Raw genomic sequence first — 19,597 nt, 5'->3', positions numbered from 1 at the left:
GCACATGCCTCCCGCTGCGAAGGCCGCGAACTGAAGGTAGCACGTGGCTCGCACCGCCGCGGCACCCCACCGGACGCCCCGCCAAGTGCGCGCGATGAAGAGCGGACGACAGCCGAGAAACGACACCTGTCCCCTCTAGCGGATCCGCGAACCGGGGACCAACACCTGGCCCACACCGACCCAAGCCACGAACAACCGCTAGATGCAAATCCGACGACCGCAAAAAAAGAGTGACGTCTCTGGAGGGGGAAACGCCATTCTCCCATTTCGGAGGCCCGACTCCACAACACCGGCCCAATCTACAAGCTCCGACGCGAGCCAAACCCAAGAAGCCGCAACAAGGTGGAGCAGTCACCAAGATCGGCGAGCCGTGCATCGGCCGTGGCCTTTCCACCCTCACCTGGCGTCTCAGCCGCGCACCACCAGCTTCCACCACCCTGACGACGTGCCTCGCCGCCATTGCGCCGCCGCTCGCGGCACAGCCCAGGGTTCACATCCCGCCCGCCGCCACATGCGCGAATCCAAGGTCTAACTCGCTCGCGGCCGTGGATCTCTCCTCGACGCGCCCCGCGATGCATCGCGCGATGCGGCTGCGGTGCCTCCTGCGCACGCCGCTCTGGCACGAGCTCGCCAACCCCGCAGTAGCCTCCAGCGGCGGCGGCGGGGGAGCCCTCGGCGGGAGCGCCCTGGTGCGGAGGCTCGGCGCGCCGCCGCGGCCAAGCGGCGAGAGGAGGCGGCTGTGCCGGTTCTACAGCTCGAAGGAGGGCGTCGGCAACGCGGAGGAGGCTGTGGTAGGGAGCGGCGGCGGCGGTAGCGGCAGCGAGAAGGAGCACACGCGGCTCGGGCAGAGGGACCAGCAGGAGTGGCTTAGCGGCGAGCGGTTCCTCACCGGCTGCAAGCGGCGGGAGTCCCCGTTCCTCACCAAGCGGGAGCGCTTCCGCAACGAGTTCCTGCGCCGCGTGGTGCCCTGGGATAAGACCGGCGTCTCGTGGAACAGCTTCCCGTACTATGTTGAGTAAGCATGGCAGACACCACGCATTTGGTGTTTTGTCCAACGAGATTGACTCGGTTGCATTGATGATATCTCTTTTGGATTGCCAGTGAGAATACGAGGCAGCTGCTGAGCGAGTGCGTGGCTTCGCACCTGCGGCACAAGGACGTCGCCTCGGAGTATGGTTCCGGGCTGCACTCCTCCAGTGAGAGGATTTTGCTCCAGAGCTTGCCAGGTGTTGTTCAGGAACGGAGCCTATGTTTCATCAATATGTGATTATTTCTGCTTGTATGGATGGTGAGTTTTTGCTTTTGGTTGCTACACTGCAGGGACTGAACTTTATCGGGATAGATTGGTGAGAGCACTTGCAAATGAGTTACGTGCGCAGTTGTTGGTTCTGGACAGCAGTGTTCTAGCTCCATATGTAAGATAATATGCACCGTATATTAAAAGTTTTAAGACTTCACTTTGTGGCAGAACCTAATGTCTGACCTTGTAGGATTTTGGTGAAGATTGTTCAGAGAGCGAGGAAGAGGATAATCATGTAGAGTCAGAGGATGAAGGTTCAGAATCAGATGTGGAAGACGAAGATGAATCTGGTGAAAGGGATGATGAAGATGCTATTAAATCCGTGGATGACCTAAAGAAGCTAGTTCCATGCACTCTTGAGGAATTTGCCAAGGTCTGTTTCCATTAAGCTGCCAAACCATATAAAAGAATGGCCAGTGATAATTCTTACTGAAGTCTTGCTTCAATATGTCTTCCTTTTTTCATTCTATGTAGAATATTAAAGTGATGTTTTTACCTTTGGCTTGCACCTACCCGTTTATTTAATTTGGAGTGAATTGTACAAAACTACAAGTATTGTGCACCAATTTCATACAAAACCCGATTTTAATTGGATTTAACTAAAAAGTGGTCTTATATTTCTCCAAAAATTCTAGAACTTTTTGTATGTGTTCCATAATACATGTGCAACCCATTTTAATTGGATTCACCCAAAAAGTATGTGTAGAAATTAAACTAAAATTCTCCAAAAAAGTCTACTTTTATAACTCCTAACAATTGTTAGGACCTCAAATGAAGTCCAAAAAATTGGGAAAATTCGCTAATATTCTTATTATATGATGTATTAATTTTTAAAATTATTTCCATCCCTATGTTATATGGTGAAAAAGTAATTTCTTTTGTAATGTTCCATTTATATGCTCTATTTATATACTTATAAAGGAACTTACCTTTTCACCATATAACCTAGGGCTGGAAATAATTTGAGAAATTAGTCCATCATATAAGAAGAATATTAGTGTTTTTTTCTAGATTTTTGGGATTTTATTTGAGGCCCTAACAATTGTTAGGAGTTATAAAAGTAGTCTTTTTGGAGAATTTTTGTTTAAATTCTACACATTTTTTTTGGTGAATCTAATTAAAATGGGTGACACATGAATTATGGAACACGTATGTTATGGACGTCTTCTATGGAAAGAAGTACAACAGAAGGAAGAAGAAGGATTTGGATGAAACAGAGGACTCGACTGCAACAAATTAGGAAAGGAAAGATCTGCTGAAATAAATCAAGTTCTATTAGATTAGGAAAGATAAAATAGTCTTTCTATGTTTTGGCTTTCCATGTATTATCTCCAGCCGATTATATAAGGCTGATAAGATTATGAAATAAAGCAAGCAGAATTTGAGAGAAGAATACGGCCAGAGCCTCCTAGAGGAGGGCGGTTAGTGCCTCAGATCCTGCAAAGTATTACTACCCACATCATTTGGTATCAGACTTGATCCTGCGCCTTACCCTCCACCGCTTTCCTGTCGTATCCATCTGCAGTCGCCACCATAACCCCCTGTGCTAGCCTTCTCCATGGCTTCCAACTCGCAAGATTTCCTTCAACAGATCATCCAGGTAATCAAACAGGAGTTTGCTTCCTTGAAGACTGATTTTGCCTCTCTGGAGTCTAAGTACGAAACAATTCAAGGCGACCAGCAGCGTCTCAATGTTGCTATCAATAGGCTCCAGTCCCAGACTTTGGCATCAGGCGAACCCTTCTACCTCAAAACCGAAGCTGCAATACCCCTTGCTCGTCCTATTCCACGAGTTCATAAACTCCGCTTTCCAGAGTATGACGGCCAAGACGATATGTTGCCTTGATTGAACCGTTGTCAACAGTTCTTACGGGCTCAACACACTGCGGATGACGAGAACGTTTGGCTTACATCTTTCAATCTCACTGGTGCCGCCTAGCAGTGGTACTATCGTCTGGAGCAGAACCGTGGGGTTCCATCCTGGAAGGACTTCATGGACGCCATCAACATGCGCTTCGATCCTCCAATTCGCATCAATCCTTTGGGCGAACTCATTCGGCTTCGCCGTGTGGGCACTGTGGCCACATACCAGGAACAATTCCTCAATCTTTTGGCCTGTTGCGACGACGTCACGGAGCGCCAATAGCGGGGCTTCTTCACCGTCGGGCTACGCAACCCCTTGCGCACCGATGTCGAACTCTAACGCCCTGATAGCCTCGAGGAAGCCATGAGTTTGGCTAGGGCGTATGAGCGCCGCTTGGAGCTTGATCCTGAAGACAACATCTCCACAGGGTTGACCCGCTCTAGTTCGCGCCCCCTTTTTGCGCGTTCCTCTCCACGTGCGCCTGCACCAACAGCCGTACCAGCTACCATGACGTCTCCACCATCCAAACCGGCGGGCTCGCTTTCTTCCGCAGCACCGGCTACCAAGACTGCCCTGGCCCCCGATTCCTCGCCCGGGCACATGCTTCTCGCGTCTTTCTCCAGCAGAGATGTCCGAGCGCCGCATGAAAGGGCTATGTTTTAACTGCCCTGAGAAGTTCACACCTGAGCACATGAAGACCTGTACAATGAAAGGAATCTATCTCCTTGAGTTGGATTCCACCGAATATCCTAGCAGCGACATCGATGAACCGTAGATCTCCCTATTTGCTTTAGTTGACATCCGGACGGGACCAACTATGCAGCTCACGATCACCTTTGGTGCTTCCTGGCGGCACACGCTCATCGACTCAGACTCCACCCATTCATTCATGTCAGCCTCCACAGCAGAGCAGCTCGGCTTAAAGCCACACTTATTGCCGAGCATCTCGGTCAGTGTTGCCAACGGTGACAAGGTGATGTGCCCTGGCCTGTATACTGCAATTCAAGTTTTCATCGAGGGTGAGCCTTTCTTCGTCGATTTCTACATCATCCCTTTGGCCGGATATGAGGTGGTCCTTGGCGTCCAGTGGCTTTGCTCTCTTGGTCCCATCCTTTGGGATTTTGAACACCTAACCATGTCATTCTGGTGCACCGATCACAAGGTGACTTGGCAAGGACTCTCTGCCACTCCTATGCCACAAGCTCATGCTATCACAGGACAGAACTTGCTACAACTCCTTTTAGAGGAATTTAACAGCCTTTTTGACACACCAATGGGCTTGCCACCTCCTAGGCAGTTTGAGCACCGAATTCATCTGCTACCAGGAACAACACCTATTGTGGTGCAGCCTTATTGCTATCCCCAACTCCTCAAATATGAGATTGAGCGCCAATGTGAAGATATGCTCCAGCAAGGGATCATAAGGGCTAGCTCTTCACCTTTTGCTGCTCTTGTCCTCTTGGTCAAGAAGGTCGATAATTCTTGGTGTTTCTGCGTCGACTACCGCGCCCTCAACACCCAAACCATTAAAGATAAGTTTCCCATTCCTGTCACCGAGGAGTTACTTGATGAATTACATGGCGCAAGATTCTTCACTAAGCTTGATATGCGCAATGGTTATCACCAAGTCCTCATGTGTCCTTCAGATGTGGAGAAGACAGCCTTCCGCACTCACCATGGCCATTATGAATTTTTGGCCATGCCATTTGGGCTTACTAATGCCCCAACAACTTTCCAGGCTCTCATGAACGACATTCTTAAACCTTTCATTCGTCGTTTTGTTTAGTATTCTTTGATGACATTCTCATCTATAGCGCTACGTGGGCAGACCACCTTCAACATGTTCGTGCAGTCTTCCATCTCTTTCAGACACATCAGTTAGCCTTGAAGCGCTCCAAATGCCTTTTTGGCGAAACAGAAGTGGCTTATCTTGGTCATGTCATCTTTGGGCAGGTGGTTTCCATGGATCCATCAAAGGTTGATGCGGTGCAAGCATGGCCTACTCCACACTCCACGCGCGCCGTGCGGGGCTTTCTCGGCTTAACTGGGTACTATCGTCGCTTCATCAAGTCATATGGCGAGTTGGCAGCCCCCCTCACCAAGCTTCTCAAGCGTGAGGCTTTTGCTTGGGATGATTCAGCAGCATCAGCCTTCACCACCCTTAAGCAGGCGCTGACCACTCGACCGGTACTCCAATTGCCGGATTTCACCAAAGATTTTGTCGTCGACTGTGACGCATCAGGCTCTGGATTCAGTGCTGTCCTTCGTCAAGGCTCCGGGCCGATTGCTTTCTTCAGTTGTGCTATTGCGTCGCACCATGCCAAATTGGCTGCCTATGAGCGTGAACTCATCGGGCTCGTGAAGGCAGTGAGGCACTGGAGACATTATCTCTGGACTCGGCCGTTTATTGTCCGTACTGACCATTACAATTTGAAGTACCTGCTGGATCAACAACTCTCAACCATCCCTCAACACAATTGGGTGAGTAAACTCTTCGGTTACTCCTTCACCGTTGAGTTTCGACTGGGCAAGCACAACAAAGCAGCAGATGCCCTGTCTAGACGAGACAAAGATACCATGATCATACACACCCTCTTCATTCCAGATCTAGAGATATTCCATCTTCTCAGGACAGAAGCAACCACTCTTCCAGAAGCAGTCCAGCAACGCAACCTCCTTGGATGGGTCAGCTGGTCCGGCTTGGACAGAAAAAGATGGTCTCCTGTTGCATGCTGAACGCATTTTTGTCCCAGCATCTTCGGCCTTGCTGCCGCAAATCTTGGCTATGGTTCATGACACAGGCCATGAGGGGGTTCAGAAGACTCTTCATAGGCTTCGCGCCTCCTCCATCAAGAATGCCACAAGGTTGGTTCGTGACTTCGTCCAGAGTTGTGCTGTCTGCTAGCGCAATAAGACAGAACACCTTCACCCGGTTGGTCTGCTGCAGCCTCTTGATGTCTCTCACCCCATATGGGCTGATATTGCTTTAGATTTCATTGAGGGTTTTCCAAAAGTTGGAGGCAAGTTAGTAATCCTAACTGTGGTTGATTGCTTTTCAAAGTATGGCCACTTCATCCCTCTTGGCCATCCATATATAGCATTCACTATTGCACAGGCTTTCTTCGAACAGATAGTCAGACTGCATTGGATTCCATCTTCCATCATTAGTGATCGAGACACCGTCTTCACAAGTACTGTTTGGTCTGAGCTCTTCCGTCTCTCAGGCACTCAATTGCGACTTAGCTCTGTTTTTCATCCACAAACGGATGGCCAATCTGAAGTTACCAACCGCATCATCGTTGTATACCTCCGTTGTTTGGCAGGTGATAGGCTTTGAAGTTGGTTGAGATGGCTGCCTTGGGCAGAATATTACTACAACACATCTTACCAGACTACTCTCAAGACAATCCCTTTTAAGGTGGTGTATGGGTGTGATCCTCCCCTCATCAGTTCTTATGAACCGGGTTGCTCCCGCATTGCTGCAGTTGATCGCCATATGACTGATCGAGATGTTTTCCTTGTGGAGATCCGTGATCGCCTGTTGCAAGCCCAAGAGCACATGAAGCTTCACTATGATGGCAATCATCGGGTTCTGAATTTTGAAGTAGGTGATTGGGTCTGGTTGCGCCTGTATCAGCGGCTTGCCTCTTCCTTGACCCCTAAAACCAATGTCAAGCTTGCCGCTCGCTTCTATGGTCCTTTTCAGATTGACGCAAAGATTGGTCCGGTTGCCTATCGGCTTCACTTGCCTCCTTCAGCCTGTCTACACAATGTCTTCCATGTGGTTTTTCTTAAGAAACATCATGGTGATCCTCCAACAAGCCCAATTCCTCTTCGTGCTATTGTACATGGCTGGGTTGTTCCCACGCTGACCTCAGTCTCTCGTGCTCGCCTTAATCATGGCAATTGGGAGGTCTTAGTCAAATGGGTCGGTAGAGATTAAGAAGATGCTACATGGGAGCCCCTGGAGGAGTTCAAGTCCAGTTACCCAACATTCCAGCTCGAGGACGAGCTGTTTCGCCAGGCGGGAGGTAATGTTATGGACGTCTTCTATGGAAAGAAGTACAACCGAAGGAAGAAGAAGGATTCAAATGAAACAGAGGACTCGACTGCAACAAATTAGGAAAGGAAAGATCTGCTGAAATAAATCAAGTTCTATTAGATTAGGAAAGATATAATAGGCTTTCTATGTTTTGGCTTTCCATGTATTATCTCCAACCGATTATGAAATAAAGCAAGCAGAATTTGAGAGAAGAACACGGCCAGAGCCTCCTAGAGGAGGGCGGCTAGTGCCTCAGATCCTGCAAAGTATTACTACCCACATTAATGTACAAAAAGTTCTAGGATTTTTGGAGAAACATAAGACCATTTTTTGAATGAATTCAATTAAAATCAGGTTTTGTGTGAAATTGATGCATAATACTTGTAGTTTTGTGTTACTAGGCATAATACTTGTAGTTTTGTGTTACAAATGACATAATACTTGTAGTTTTATGCAATTCACTCTTTAATTTGTAAGAGCGAGAGACCTCTAGACAACCAACACAATACTAGTAAAAGCTAATATTAATTTAGTGTAGCATTGAAATTTTGTTCAAGCCAGCCTTATGCGATGGACTTGTTTCCATTTTTTTCTACTACAAACGCGATTCCATGTTGAACTGTTATTTCCTGATTTTTTTATTTTATTTTTCAAACGCGTAGGAGAGCTACGTGTCATTTCGTTAATAGGATAAGAAAAAAAAGATAAAGTACAACACACAAAACACTCGCAAAAAGAAACGAACAACACCCTGAGAACAGGAACAGAAAAAAAAAACAGAGAACAAGAACAAACACAAAGAAAAGGGCTAAAAAAGAGCCAAAAAAACATACCCAACACAACCAATGAACTAGCTAAGAGAACTTGGAGCTCCTTAGCATCGGCAGTGCACCAGAGCGGCCCTTGCACAGCCACAGCTTGTTCCACCAAAGCAATAACGGGAGATGCCCTATTGAATACACAGTCATTCCATAGCTTCCAAATTTCCCAAGCCACAAGAATGATTAGGGAATTTTGAACCCTTCCTTTGATTCTTATTGACCTGCCTCAGCGCGAAACACCACCAGCTAGCAAACGATGACCAGCCTAGTTGAGGAGCAAGAGCTGGCAAACCAACCTGAGAGAGAACCCGAACCAAACTTGCCTAGAGAACACACAAGAGATCAGGAGGTGCTGGATAGTCTCATTGCCTTGATCACAAAGAGGACAAGAAGCAGGATGGGGGAGGCCACGCTTGGCCAATCTGTTCGCAGTCCAACAATGGTTGAGAATGGCGAGCCAAAGGAAAGACTTTGCAGCGCAGCGGTGCCCATGACCTTCAAAGACACTTCCAGGGCGCAAACCTAATAGAGTCCACGAAGAAGGCATTATAAGCCGACTTACTAGGGTAAATTCCAGAACTAGAAAGCTATCAAACATGTTGATCTTGCACATCTTGCTGCATCGAAACACCATCAAGCAAGTCCTAGATTTGGAGATACTCCGTAATAGCATGGACCGAGAGAAAGCCTTTGATATCCAAAACCCAAGTGAGCCCGATAAGGGCCTCAACCACAGTCCTTTGCTTAACAATTCTGCGTGGTATTAAAGCAGAAAGATGTGGAGCAATCTCACCAAGGGACCGACCATGAAGCCAACGGTCCAGCCAAAAACAGGTGTTAAAGCCATCTCCAATTAAGGTCACCATGACAATAGAGAATAATGCTCTAGAATTTGGATGAACCTGAACTTGCAGTCCAGCCCATGGTTTAGAGGGTTCCGTTTTCTGAAGCCAGAGCCATCGCATGCGAAGAGCCCAACCAAGAGTTGGAAGGTCCTGAATTCCAAGGCCACCATACATAAGAGGCCGACAAACACGTTTCCAAGAAACTAAACAATTTCCACCATTAGTATGATCTTGACCTTGCCAAAGAAAACCCCATCACAACTTATCAATTGCCTTAAGAACCCATCTAGGTAAATCCATAGCAATCATCTGATAAATAGGGGTAGTCGACAAAACGGAGCGAACCATAGTTAAGCGCCCAGCTCGGTTCATCAAAGAGGCTTTCTAACTAGGGAGATGGTCAGCCACTTTATCAACAAGAGGGTAAAACTCCGCTTTAGATAACTTTCGGACGGATAAAGGAAGACCCAAGTAACGACAAGGGAAATCTTTAACTGACAAGGCAAGAAGTCCTGAACAATACCAACTCCAATTCCTTACAATGAATACGAGTTACAGAACATTTACGAAGGTTAGTCTTAAGACCCGAGATGTCCCTAAAAATCTGAAGAATTCCTTTGATCAACTCCAAGTCTTCAGCAACCAGCTTAAGGAAAAGCACAACATCATGGGCATATAATGAGTCTCGATGCTGCAAACCACGAGCAGACAAAGGTTTCAAAAGGCCATCATAGGCAAAGCAACATGTTGATCGAAATCTGAACCAAGAACTGACAACAGCAAACGAGAAGAAACAACAGACAATTTGGTCTCTTGAAAACAAACGATGTCCACCTTTGAAGAAAGAACAACATCCTGAACTGCATCATGACGGGCGACCATGTTAAGCCCTCTTACATTCCAAACTAATATATTTGAAGCATTCATTAGAACAAAGGATGATTGAACGACCAAGACCAAAGAAGAAAAGACATCACATCTTTTGTTTTCTTCTCTTTCTGCCTTAACACTTGTGCCTTCACTACTTGTGCTTCTAGAGAGTTGTCGGTGTACAGGAAAGTTCTTCAGCAGCAGAATCCTCTGGCACTGCTGAGTCGTCCGAAGAAGAGAAGCCTCTCCAAAAGGGTAACGTGACCTAACTTTTTCTTTGTTGGTATTGAGTGTTTCTCCCAAAAGGGTAACATTACTCTTAACAATGAACTGTTTCCCTTAATTTGAACAAGCATTTGGCGGTCCGCAGAAAATTTACTACTGTATTTGTGCTTTGTTATGTGCTAATCTTGCGATATTGATGCCTTTGATCATAGTTGACAAGTATTTATTTTTCCTGGTGGAGCTACTCAGTGGACTTGGTAGGCTAATTTCTGTTGTAGCGCTGTGACCTAATATGTCATGCCATGGAAATTAAGTCCGGGCTTTGTTTCATACGTTTCCAATGCTCTGTGCTTTAGATAAAGTTTGTTAGCCCATACAAGCAGCTCTGCACATACCCAGTCACATTTTACTATTCCCTGCACTTTCCAAGTTTTATTTTTTGCATTGAATTTTATTTTATGATTAGATATAATGCAGCTGTCTGTTGTCTTAGTTTTTGAACATGAAATTCAAGCTAGACCTTTTTAGTGCTTACATAACTTACTGGACTCTGAATGAAGGCATGGCCTTCTTAGACTTTTCTGATTATTGTTTTCAGGAGATAGGGTCAAGTATGTTGGAGCGTCAGTAGTTTTTGAAGCAGATCATAGGTACTTGTTGGGAGTTGTACTTTCCTCATTTTGGTTTTATGGGCCATGTCTTTTGGAATTCCTATGCATTGCATTTCATTGGGTTTGATTAGCCACATGGTTTTGGCAACTCACTTCATTTGCTACCCCTTGGCAAATAAGGTTGCTCGTGCAAATTATTGTTAAGTACTTGAGTTTTATATGATGTGATGAGTTTCTCTTCTTAGGTGTACAGTAACCCTGTTCATGTAGCTTAGTTGTCTAGTACGAAAGGTGATTCTCTTTCTGCAAGCTGCTGGTAGAAATTTCACATACATTGATTAATGGATCTATGGCACCTGAAATAAATATAGTAATATGTAATAAAGTAAGCTTGTATAAACTCAAAATTTTCCATCCGATAGGTATTTCAATGCATGGACTGTGTTTATGTGAGATGTGTGTGTATGCATGTGGAGACATTGTGAGCAGCAGGCTCAGGCAGAAACATGGGTGACCGTAGATGTGGGTATGCAGGATGAGCAGGTGCATGCACCTTTGTCATCTTTTGTGTCTATAGGAACCCATGCCTGTTAGTGTCCTTAGTTGTTTATGTGTGCATGCCCAGTAACGCTGGTAAAATTGGTGAATAAATGTTTCCTGGTGTCAGGATGGCATGTTGCCACATGTGTGTACTGCATGTTATTCATCCGGCTTTTTTTTCCCCTTAACATGGTTTTGGTCTTACGGGCTGTGGTACTAGTTGAGCTTCTTGCACTAATCATGATGCATATCATGTATTTCATATCACAGGATCATTTTGGGGAAAATACCTACTCAAGATGGCTCACAGAATGTCTATACATTTATTAGTGGCAGGTGGGTGAATAGTCTTTCTTATTTAAAATAGGGCTACAAGGTTTTGACTTTTGTGGCATGCTTCGTTCCATTTTATTGCCATGGCAATTCAGCTTTATATGCCCTGAGATAATTAGTACTTTTTTAGTTACCTTCACAAGTACATTTAGCTTTGACTTTTATCATCAAAATAAATGGCAATATGGACGAAAAATACTTTAAAATTAAAATTATGCAACCTTTTTTTAGCACATTATCATGGCATTAATCACCAATACTGGTGACTGTTGGGACTTGGGAGGTTGTTAAGGACTTGAGCATGAGCAAAGTAAGGTATGTAACTTTAACATGAGTTGTTAGACTTTTCAAGGTGAGATTGTACCTTGTCATAAGCAATGGGTGCATTGAACATTGTGGAACTGTTGTTGAAGTGTTTGTGTGCTTAGAGTTCTTAGTTTCATAGGTGATACGTAGCAGCGGAATCTTATTTACACATGTTTAGCCTGATTTTCAACATTGTTTCTGATGAATGATTTGATCTCATGTTTGAAATTCCTTATATTGCATGCTTATCCTTTGCCAATGGGGAGGCAGTGTTATATCCAAACATTCATAAAATACACCATTCTTATCAATGTTTAGTAATTGAACATTCTTCTATCTGTTTAAATTGCAGAGCTTTATCAAATGGACAGCGTGGAGAAGTATATGAGATCAATGGTGATCAAGTGGCTGTTATATTTGACCCTCCTGTGGAAAATCTGGGTGATGGTAAAAAAGATGAAGCAAACAAAGAGCAACTTGATAAACCAGCAGTTTACTGGGTTGACAGTATGCTTCTAGTCCCAAGCATCCAAAGTGTGATATTCAGTTTGGAAAAACTCTTGAATTTTAACATTACATTTTTTTGTACTTCTAGCTCAGGATGTCGTCCATGACAATGATATTCAGGCAGAAGATTGGCATATCGCAATTGAAGCACTTTTTGAGGTATTTTGTCGAACAATACTAATTGTACATAACTTGTACTGTGTTGACATTTCCTATCTCTGCATCTGTTTCCATAGCTTTGACCACTCAGCCTACTCCCATGTCATCCGCTCAATAAACTTGCCTATAATGGGATGCTTTTGTTTACAAAAATAGGTACTGCCATCTCTACAACCAGCCATTGTTTACTTTCCAGACAGTTCCCAGTGGCTCTCTAGGGCAGCTCCAAGATCAAATCGCAGAGAGTTTGTCGAAAAGGTAGAGGAAATGCTTGACCAGCTTACTGGACCTTTAGTTTTGATATGTGGGCAGAATGTAGTGGAGGCAGCAGCAGCAGCACCCAAGGATAAAGAACCGGTAAGCCATATAAACTCCCATAGTCCTACATGATTGCATTCAGTTATTGATATTTATTATTGGTCCTTATATTTGATTCTGCATAAATACAGAAGACACTGTTGTTCCATAATCTCTCTCGCCTGTCTCCACTGGTAATTTTCTTACTAACCTGTTATGTTTTCTGATTCTTCCCTGTTGCAACTGTTCCAGGAAACGCGCGACTAAGTCTGTTTATTTTTCTAGTCAGCTGTATATTTGTCTCATCTTTTGCGACTAAGTCTCTTCTAAAACATAGCATGCGACTAAGTCTCTTCTATTTTTTTTTCCATCTATTGCTTCCACTTGTAGCTATCCCATTGGCGGAAACTAAAACATTTTCCTAATATTAGCAGCAATAGTGACTCAAATTGGGAATGAAATTAGTACAATGCCATCACGTTTGTGTTACTAACCTTATCTGCTGAATAGTCCCATAAGCTCTGTTCATTGTGTTTTGTGGTCACATTATTGGTATAAAGGGATATATATGACAGTAAACAACCACTAGATAATTTAGTGCTAATGCAGATTGGTTTCTAAACTCGACATTCTTTATGCTTTGCCTAAGGCATGCTTGTTTTTGGAAAAGAATAGAAAAGTAATGCCCATGTATGCAGTATGCTTCCACCCTGGGCTAGGCCAAGCTGAGCTTTTATCATTGTAGGTCCACTAGCAGGCAGGGCCTGGTTCTTCCTAGCCTGGAAATGAATTGTCCTAGCTGCCACAGGTTGGCTGGTCTTTCTAGTTCCCTAAGGCAGGATTGCTTCTGCCAATTTGCTGTTGTTGCGCTGCATGGTGCTGAGGTGTGGTTAGTACAAAGAATATTTACATATTCTAGCAAATTGATGCTGTTACAGCTATTAAAAGAGTTACCAGTTAGTTCATATTGAAACAAGAGCAAAGTAAGTGCTTTTGAAAAGCCACTGTAATGCCAAATGCAACCTTAAAAGCAATAAGTGCTTCTCGATGGCTTGCCCTGGCAATTTCTGAACTGTAGTTTTGCCAGAAAAGCAAAATGGGTAAAAAAAAAGGATCCTTTGATTATGCGTGCTTCCATGCTTTGTTTTGCAACTTTCTATGGTCCGATTCTTTTAAAATTTAGACTGGTCTGAGTAGCTCTTTTCTTTGTATCGCTATATTATAGAGTTTGTTTTATCCTTGGTGGATTGCAACAGCAGTGCCTAAACTGTCTATTAATCTGATATGTATATTTTCAGTCGTCATCCTTGAAGCGACTCGTAGGGGGCCTAAAAGGGCAGAAACCTTCAAGGTCCAATAACATATCAAAGCTTTTCAAAAATAGAATCTTTATTCCTCTTCCAAAGGTAAGCTGACCATCCTATATGTACCTGTTTCCAAAGTGTTAATATGTGAAACCAAGTGTTGACTTCTCTCTCCTGCTGACATCTCTTATCTCAGTTATCTGTTGTTGCATCAATAATAGTTGGTGCTCATTGCTCAATAACTTACTGCAAGCTCTCCCTTGCGAGGATAATGCCTTAGTCTCTTTATCTGTGTTTATACTTATATTTATCTCATCAATGTTTAGGATGATGAGCAACTGAGAGTTTTCAATAACCAGATCGAGGAGGACAGAAAAATAATCATTTCAAGGCATAACCTCGTAGAGTTGCACAGGGTATTGGAATTGCTTCTTTAGTTTTAATTACCAATTTTAGTCCTTGCGGTTGAGTTTCTTTGCTTGGCTTACATATATAATATGCTTGAATATTGCTTTCTCAAGTACTTGCTTTCATCATGATTGGTAAATGCAGGTGCTCGAAGAACATGAGCTATCATGTGAGGATCTTTTGCATGTGAAGTCAGAGGGCATTGTTTTGACAAAACAAAGTAAGGCTGGTATCTGGATCCATATTATGATGCCTATGCTATATTTTACTCTGAAGACTTGGTGGAGTTTTTATTTACTATTTTGGTGGCATGCATTCTATTTGACGGATCCAATCAATCTTTTAACTTAAAGCATTGAGCTTGTTGAGGTAATGAAATGTTATTCCCTCTGTGCACGCTGGGGACAACAGAACTGCATCAAACGAGTACCCAATCAGTGCTCAGTCATTGGGCATAAGCCCAATTATTTTGAAGTTGCAGCCCCTTAAGATTGGTCTTCATGCTAAATCAAAGATTTATTCTCCTTCCTAGTGAATGCAACTCCTCTCACCAATCCGAAGGTGTAGCCAGAAGCAGGACCAGTGCTTACCTTATGTATTTGTATTGTCAATTGCAGGAGCAAAGAAGGTTGTTGGATGGGCTAGGAGTCACTATTTGTCGTTGGCAGTTCATCCTTCCATAAAGGATGACAGGCTGATCATTCCCCGTGAAAGGTAGTCTCAGTGGTCATGGCATTCAGCCATCTTTCTTAGCTGGGCACTAACCAATCTTTTTTTCAAGTCTGGACCTAGCCATTGGGAGGCTGAAGGAGCAGGATGCTTCCAATAAGAAGCCATCTGAAAACATGAAGGTATTATTAGTTTTAGGTGTTTTATAAAGTCAGCTTTTCTATCAATGGGAAGATTTTGTTCGCCCTGACAAGTCTTGTAATTTGTTATTGTCCAACGTTAAAAGGTGTCTTTACTGCAGATTTCGGCAAAAGATGAGTATGAGCGCAATTTCATTTCAGCAGTTGTACCTCCCAGTGAAATTGGAGTTAAATTTGATGATATTGGTGCTCTCGAGGATGTCAAGAAGACACTGGATGAACTTGTTATTCTCCCAATGAGGAGGCCAGAGCTTTTTTCGCGTGGGAATTTGTTAAGGGTATGCTTTTCTATTTTCTTTACTATGCTTACCAATATCATTTTAGGCTTCTGAATTCTGTCATATAACAACAAAGCCTTTAGTCCCAGAGATGGTAATTTGAATACATTTTATGCTGTATGACTGAACTGAACTGTATGAACCAAGTTGCTACGCCCATTAGTAAACAAGTCTTAGGAGACTTATGATTTTTTTTTAAAAAAAGAATCAGATCTCTGAAGCAAAATCTAAATCTTCAGTTTTGCTTTGGTAGATGAACTCCCTTATTGTTATGTTATGTGAAATTTTCTTAACAGTCACTTTTGTATGTTTACCAATTACCATGACATTTTCTTTTGGACTTTTGTTCAGCCCTGCAAAGGTATATTGCTTTTTGGGCCTCCAGGAACAGGAAAAACACTTTTGGCTAAGGCACTTGCAACTGAAGCTGGAGCAAATTTTATAAGCATAACTGGTTCCACTCTCACATCGAAGGTATTTCTATTAGACTTTCCCTTATTTGTACTGGAGTCATGTTATCATGACAGCTGAACTGAATGGTAATTATGAATCATTTCTATATTATCTGAAGTGTCCTTTATGTCACCATAGAGTTCTATACAGTCTTGTGCAGTTTCATGTTTTTTTTTTGGCAATTTACAGATACTTGCATGGTTAGCCTTTTTAGTTTTTACCACCCTTCATCAAGCACGTAATCGTAATGAGGTATCCAGAGAAAAAGAGGAGTAGAAGGTAGGAAATGGGGTAGCTGCTGGAGATGAAAAAATAAGGGATGCTGTAATAGTGATAGAGGATGCTGTAATAGTGTTTTTGAGGTTAAAAATTTGAGGTAGCTGCTGGAGATAGCCTTAATCTTTTGTGAAGTATGCTGCTGCTATAGGGGTAATCTCCTCTGGCTCCTAGACCAATATCAGTTGCAGGCAGTGCTGTCATGTACAGTTTCAACCCCACTGTTTTTTGCGAGTGTACCAGTCTCTTTACATGAAATATGAAGCCACATATATGAATTTTTCATGTTCATGAACTTCTCATCATAGAACTTGAGTTTACTAAGATATTACTCACCTCTATTCACTTGCTTAACAGTGGTTTGGAGACGCTGAGAAGCTCACCAAGGCACTTTTCTCCTTTGCTAGTCGACTAGCCCCTGTTATAATATTTGTGGATGAGGTATGTTTTTCTTAAATTGAACACAGTTGAATGGTTATTGATATTATGGAGGACCCTTAGTGTTTCAATGGTACTTAATTACCACTTCCTAGGTCATCCAGAATCTCCTGATTCTATTGCAACTTCAATTTTATAAATGACAGGTCGACAGCTTACTTGGTGCAAGAGGTGGTGCGGGTGAGCACGAAGGAACAAGAAGGATGCGGAATGAATTTATGGCAACTTGGGATGGTCTAAGGTCCAAAGAGAACCAAAGGATCCTTATTCTTGGGGCAACAAACCGTCCATTTGATCTAGATGATGCAGTAATACGGCGTTTGCCTAGGAGGTAAAAAATCTTCTTTTTTTTTTTTTTTGCTTCTTCATTCCAAAAATATATTTTAAGATTGGACTGCTTAGTCGACTTGATAAAACGACAATTATCCAATTGATCTATAGGATATATGTTGATCTTCCGGATGCACAGAACCGAATGAAAATTCTAAAGATTTTACTAGTGAAAGAAAAACTAGAATCTGACTTTAGATTTGATGATCTTGCTAATGCGACGGAAGGTTACTCTGGGAGTGACTTGAAGGTATTATGCTTAAGCCCTCCATACATATTCTTCCCCCTTTCATCCTGAAAGGTTCACTGGCCATTATTTTCTTGTTCGTGTATGGACTCACTTGGTGCCTTCTCTGCAGAACCTATGCATAGCTGCAGCATATAGGCCAGTTCATGAACTTCTGGAAGAAGAAAAGATGGTGGTTTGTTCTTGCTTTTAGATACCAGTACTTGCATTCTTAAGCTTGTTCATCACCATGAATGGGGCTCATACGGTTGCATCTTTTCTTAGGGAGATGCGAGTAGCATGAAAACTTCTATAAGGCCACTGAAATTGGATGACTTTGTCCAAGCAAAAGCCAAGGTATTATATATTTCATTCATATCTGGTTGTTTCCACTGCGCTGTTCTCTCCCGGATATATAATTCTTTTTTTGGTTGTTTCCCCTGTACAGGTAAGCCCATCTGTTGCTTTTGACGCTACAAGCATGAACGAGCTAAGAAAATGGAACGAACAGTATGGGGAAGGTGGCAACAGAAGCAAGTTACCATTCGGGTTCTGCAACTAACATACTCCGGTAGCAAGTTTCTCCACATTGTATCATGCGTAACTTAAATGAGCGCCTATTTAGTCATAGGAAATCAGCAGCAGTGGCTCCATATTCTGGTAGTGATCCCCCCCCCCCCCCCCCTTTTTTTTTTACCTAGAGCCTATTTAAGCAGTGCTGTTGTCATGTATCAAGAGCAAAATGCCTGATCAGATGCCAATTTTTCCTGGTATTGCCTCCTGTTGTAATGTTACTGGCTTCCAGCCGAGCATGATCGAGCTGTAAATAGCCCCAGAAATTTTGACCCAGAGCTATTAACAGCGTACTAATTTACAATAAATTTCATATTGTTTTTTACTAGTCTTACACATGGTTGGATAATGAACCGTTTACAACTGCTCTAGGATCTCGTCGAGAGAGGCAAGCAATCTGCTATTACAGCGCCATTTCTTCATTTTACACCATAGCTGTTTCCCAGCATATGGAAACATTCAATAAACCATCAGAGCATCACACCTCCGAAGGAAAACAAACCCCTGCTGAGAAATGAGTTGAGCGATGCCCGTGAGGGCTGGCATCAGCTTTCGCTCAAAGGAGACATCAGCCGTGCAGTCAGTTCTACCCGGATGCTGGCTGGTTCGCTTCGGCTTCCTCGCGTCAGTCCCAGATGGTCATGCTCCGACGAGTAGCTTGTCCATGTTGCCTCTGTGCTTGTAGTGCAGTGTGCATGCTCTCTCTCTCTCTCTCTCTCTCTCTCTCTCTACGCAGCTTCCGGCAAGTGTTTCTGCGCAATATACACGCATGGGCATAGCTCACGAGTTGAACCAGTCTGCGCGGTAATTTGACACGTTTCACCGGCACGATTCTGCAGCGGATCGAAGGCGGTGACGTGATAACCGGGTTGGTGTCGTTAGTGCCTGTCTGTCATGTGTACATGGCGGTCCTATACGACTGTTGCACGTGAGTTATTGGACTGCTGAGTAAAGTGACACAAGATCTAAACCTTTTTGTTGTTTGGACTGTTAAAGACCTATTCCAACGCTACTGACCGCATCTACAGGCGCTCAACGATCACCACTGCATGCTCAAAGTTCACCGAGGTGACCAGGCCGCGCACGTCGCCGTGTTCTTAGCTCCACCACTGCATGCACGGCATCATCAACAACCTGAACTGAATTCTGTTTTGACTAGTGCTCAGCGCACATGTAATCTATATATAGAGCACCTGTTGATGATTAATACAACAAGCAATTGCATTCCCATTATCACATATGGTATCAGCAGCCTAGATCCCAAAACCCTACCTCCCCTCTTCACCATGGCCAACGGCTCCCCTATTTCAACCCTGAGCACACCAACCTATCCCTTGTTGTTCTCCTCTTTCACCAACGCATCCACCACCATGTGGATCTCTCACACTATTCACAATAATAACATCAAATCTCTTGTGCCATTCATCCTCGACATTAAGTCCAACAATTATACAAAGTGGCACACACTCTTTCTGCTTGTGCTCGGTAGATTCAACTTGCGCTACCACATTGACGAGAATGAACCTCGTCACGATGATCCTGATTGGGTCAAGGAGAACTCATGTGGCTCTATGCCACAAGCTCCAACAAGCTCCTCGACATGGTGATGAAGTCCACCACCACCGCATATGGCATCTAGACACACCTCCACAACATCTTCTTTGGCAACAAACCAAGTCGTGTCGTCCATCTTGAGGCAGAAATCCACGCATTTAGCCAAGT

General features: G+C 43.8%; 1 protein-coding gene across 2 annotated transcripts; it reads left to right on the top strand.

The window, feature by feature from the left end:
• The first annotated feature begins 280 nt into the window (after positions 1–280).
• LOC133926536 (uncharacterized) lies at positions 281–18,183 on the top strand. 2 transcript variants are annotated; one of them, XM_062372521.1, is made up of 24 exons: positions 281–1,015; positions 1,102–1,226; positions 1,321–1,415; positions 1,491–1,673; positions 9,910–9,997; positions 10,566–10,617; positions 11,389–11,454; positions 12,110–12,264; positions 12,353–12,423; positions 12,580–12,780; positions 12,873–12,914; positions 14,019–14,126; positions 14,351–14,440; positions 14,577–14,652; positions 15,050–15,146; positions 15,214–15,283; positions 15,403–15,579; positions 15,931–16,053; positions 16,666–16,749; positions 16,893–17,077; positions 17,188–17,326; positions 17,436–17,495; positions 17,588–17,659; positions 17,751–18,183. In XM_062372521.1, the coding sequence occupies exons 1-24, from the start codon at positions 573–575 to the stop codon at positions 17,862–17,864; spliced, it is 2,916 nt and encodes a 971-aa protein (XP_062228505.1). In that variant the 5' UTR covers positions 281–572; the 3' UTR covers positions 17,865–18,183. The 2 variants fall into 2 exon arrangements, with proteins under 2 accessions (XP_062228505.1, XP_062228504.1); XM_062372520.1 differs by having other exon boundaries at positions 17,436–17,498.
• Positions 18,184–19,597: the final 1,414 nt, after the last annotated feature.

This window comes from Phragmites australis, chromosome 8 (assembly GCF_958298935.1).
Source record: "Phragmites australis chromosome 8, lpPhrAust1.1, whole genome shotgun sequence".
NCBI lineage: Eukaryota > Viridiplantae > Streptophyta > Magnoliopsida > Poales > Poaceae > Phragmites > Phragmites australis.
The sequence above is the reverse complement of the archived record's forward strand: the minus strand, read 5'-3'. Positions and strand labels throughout refer to the sequence as shown.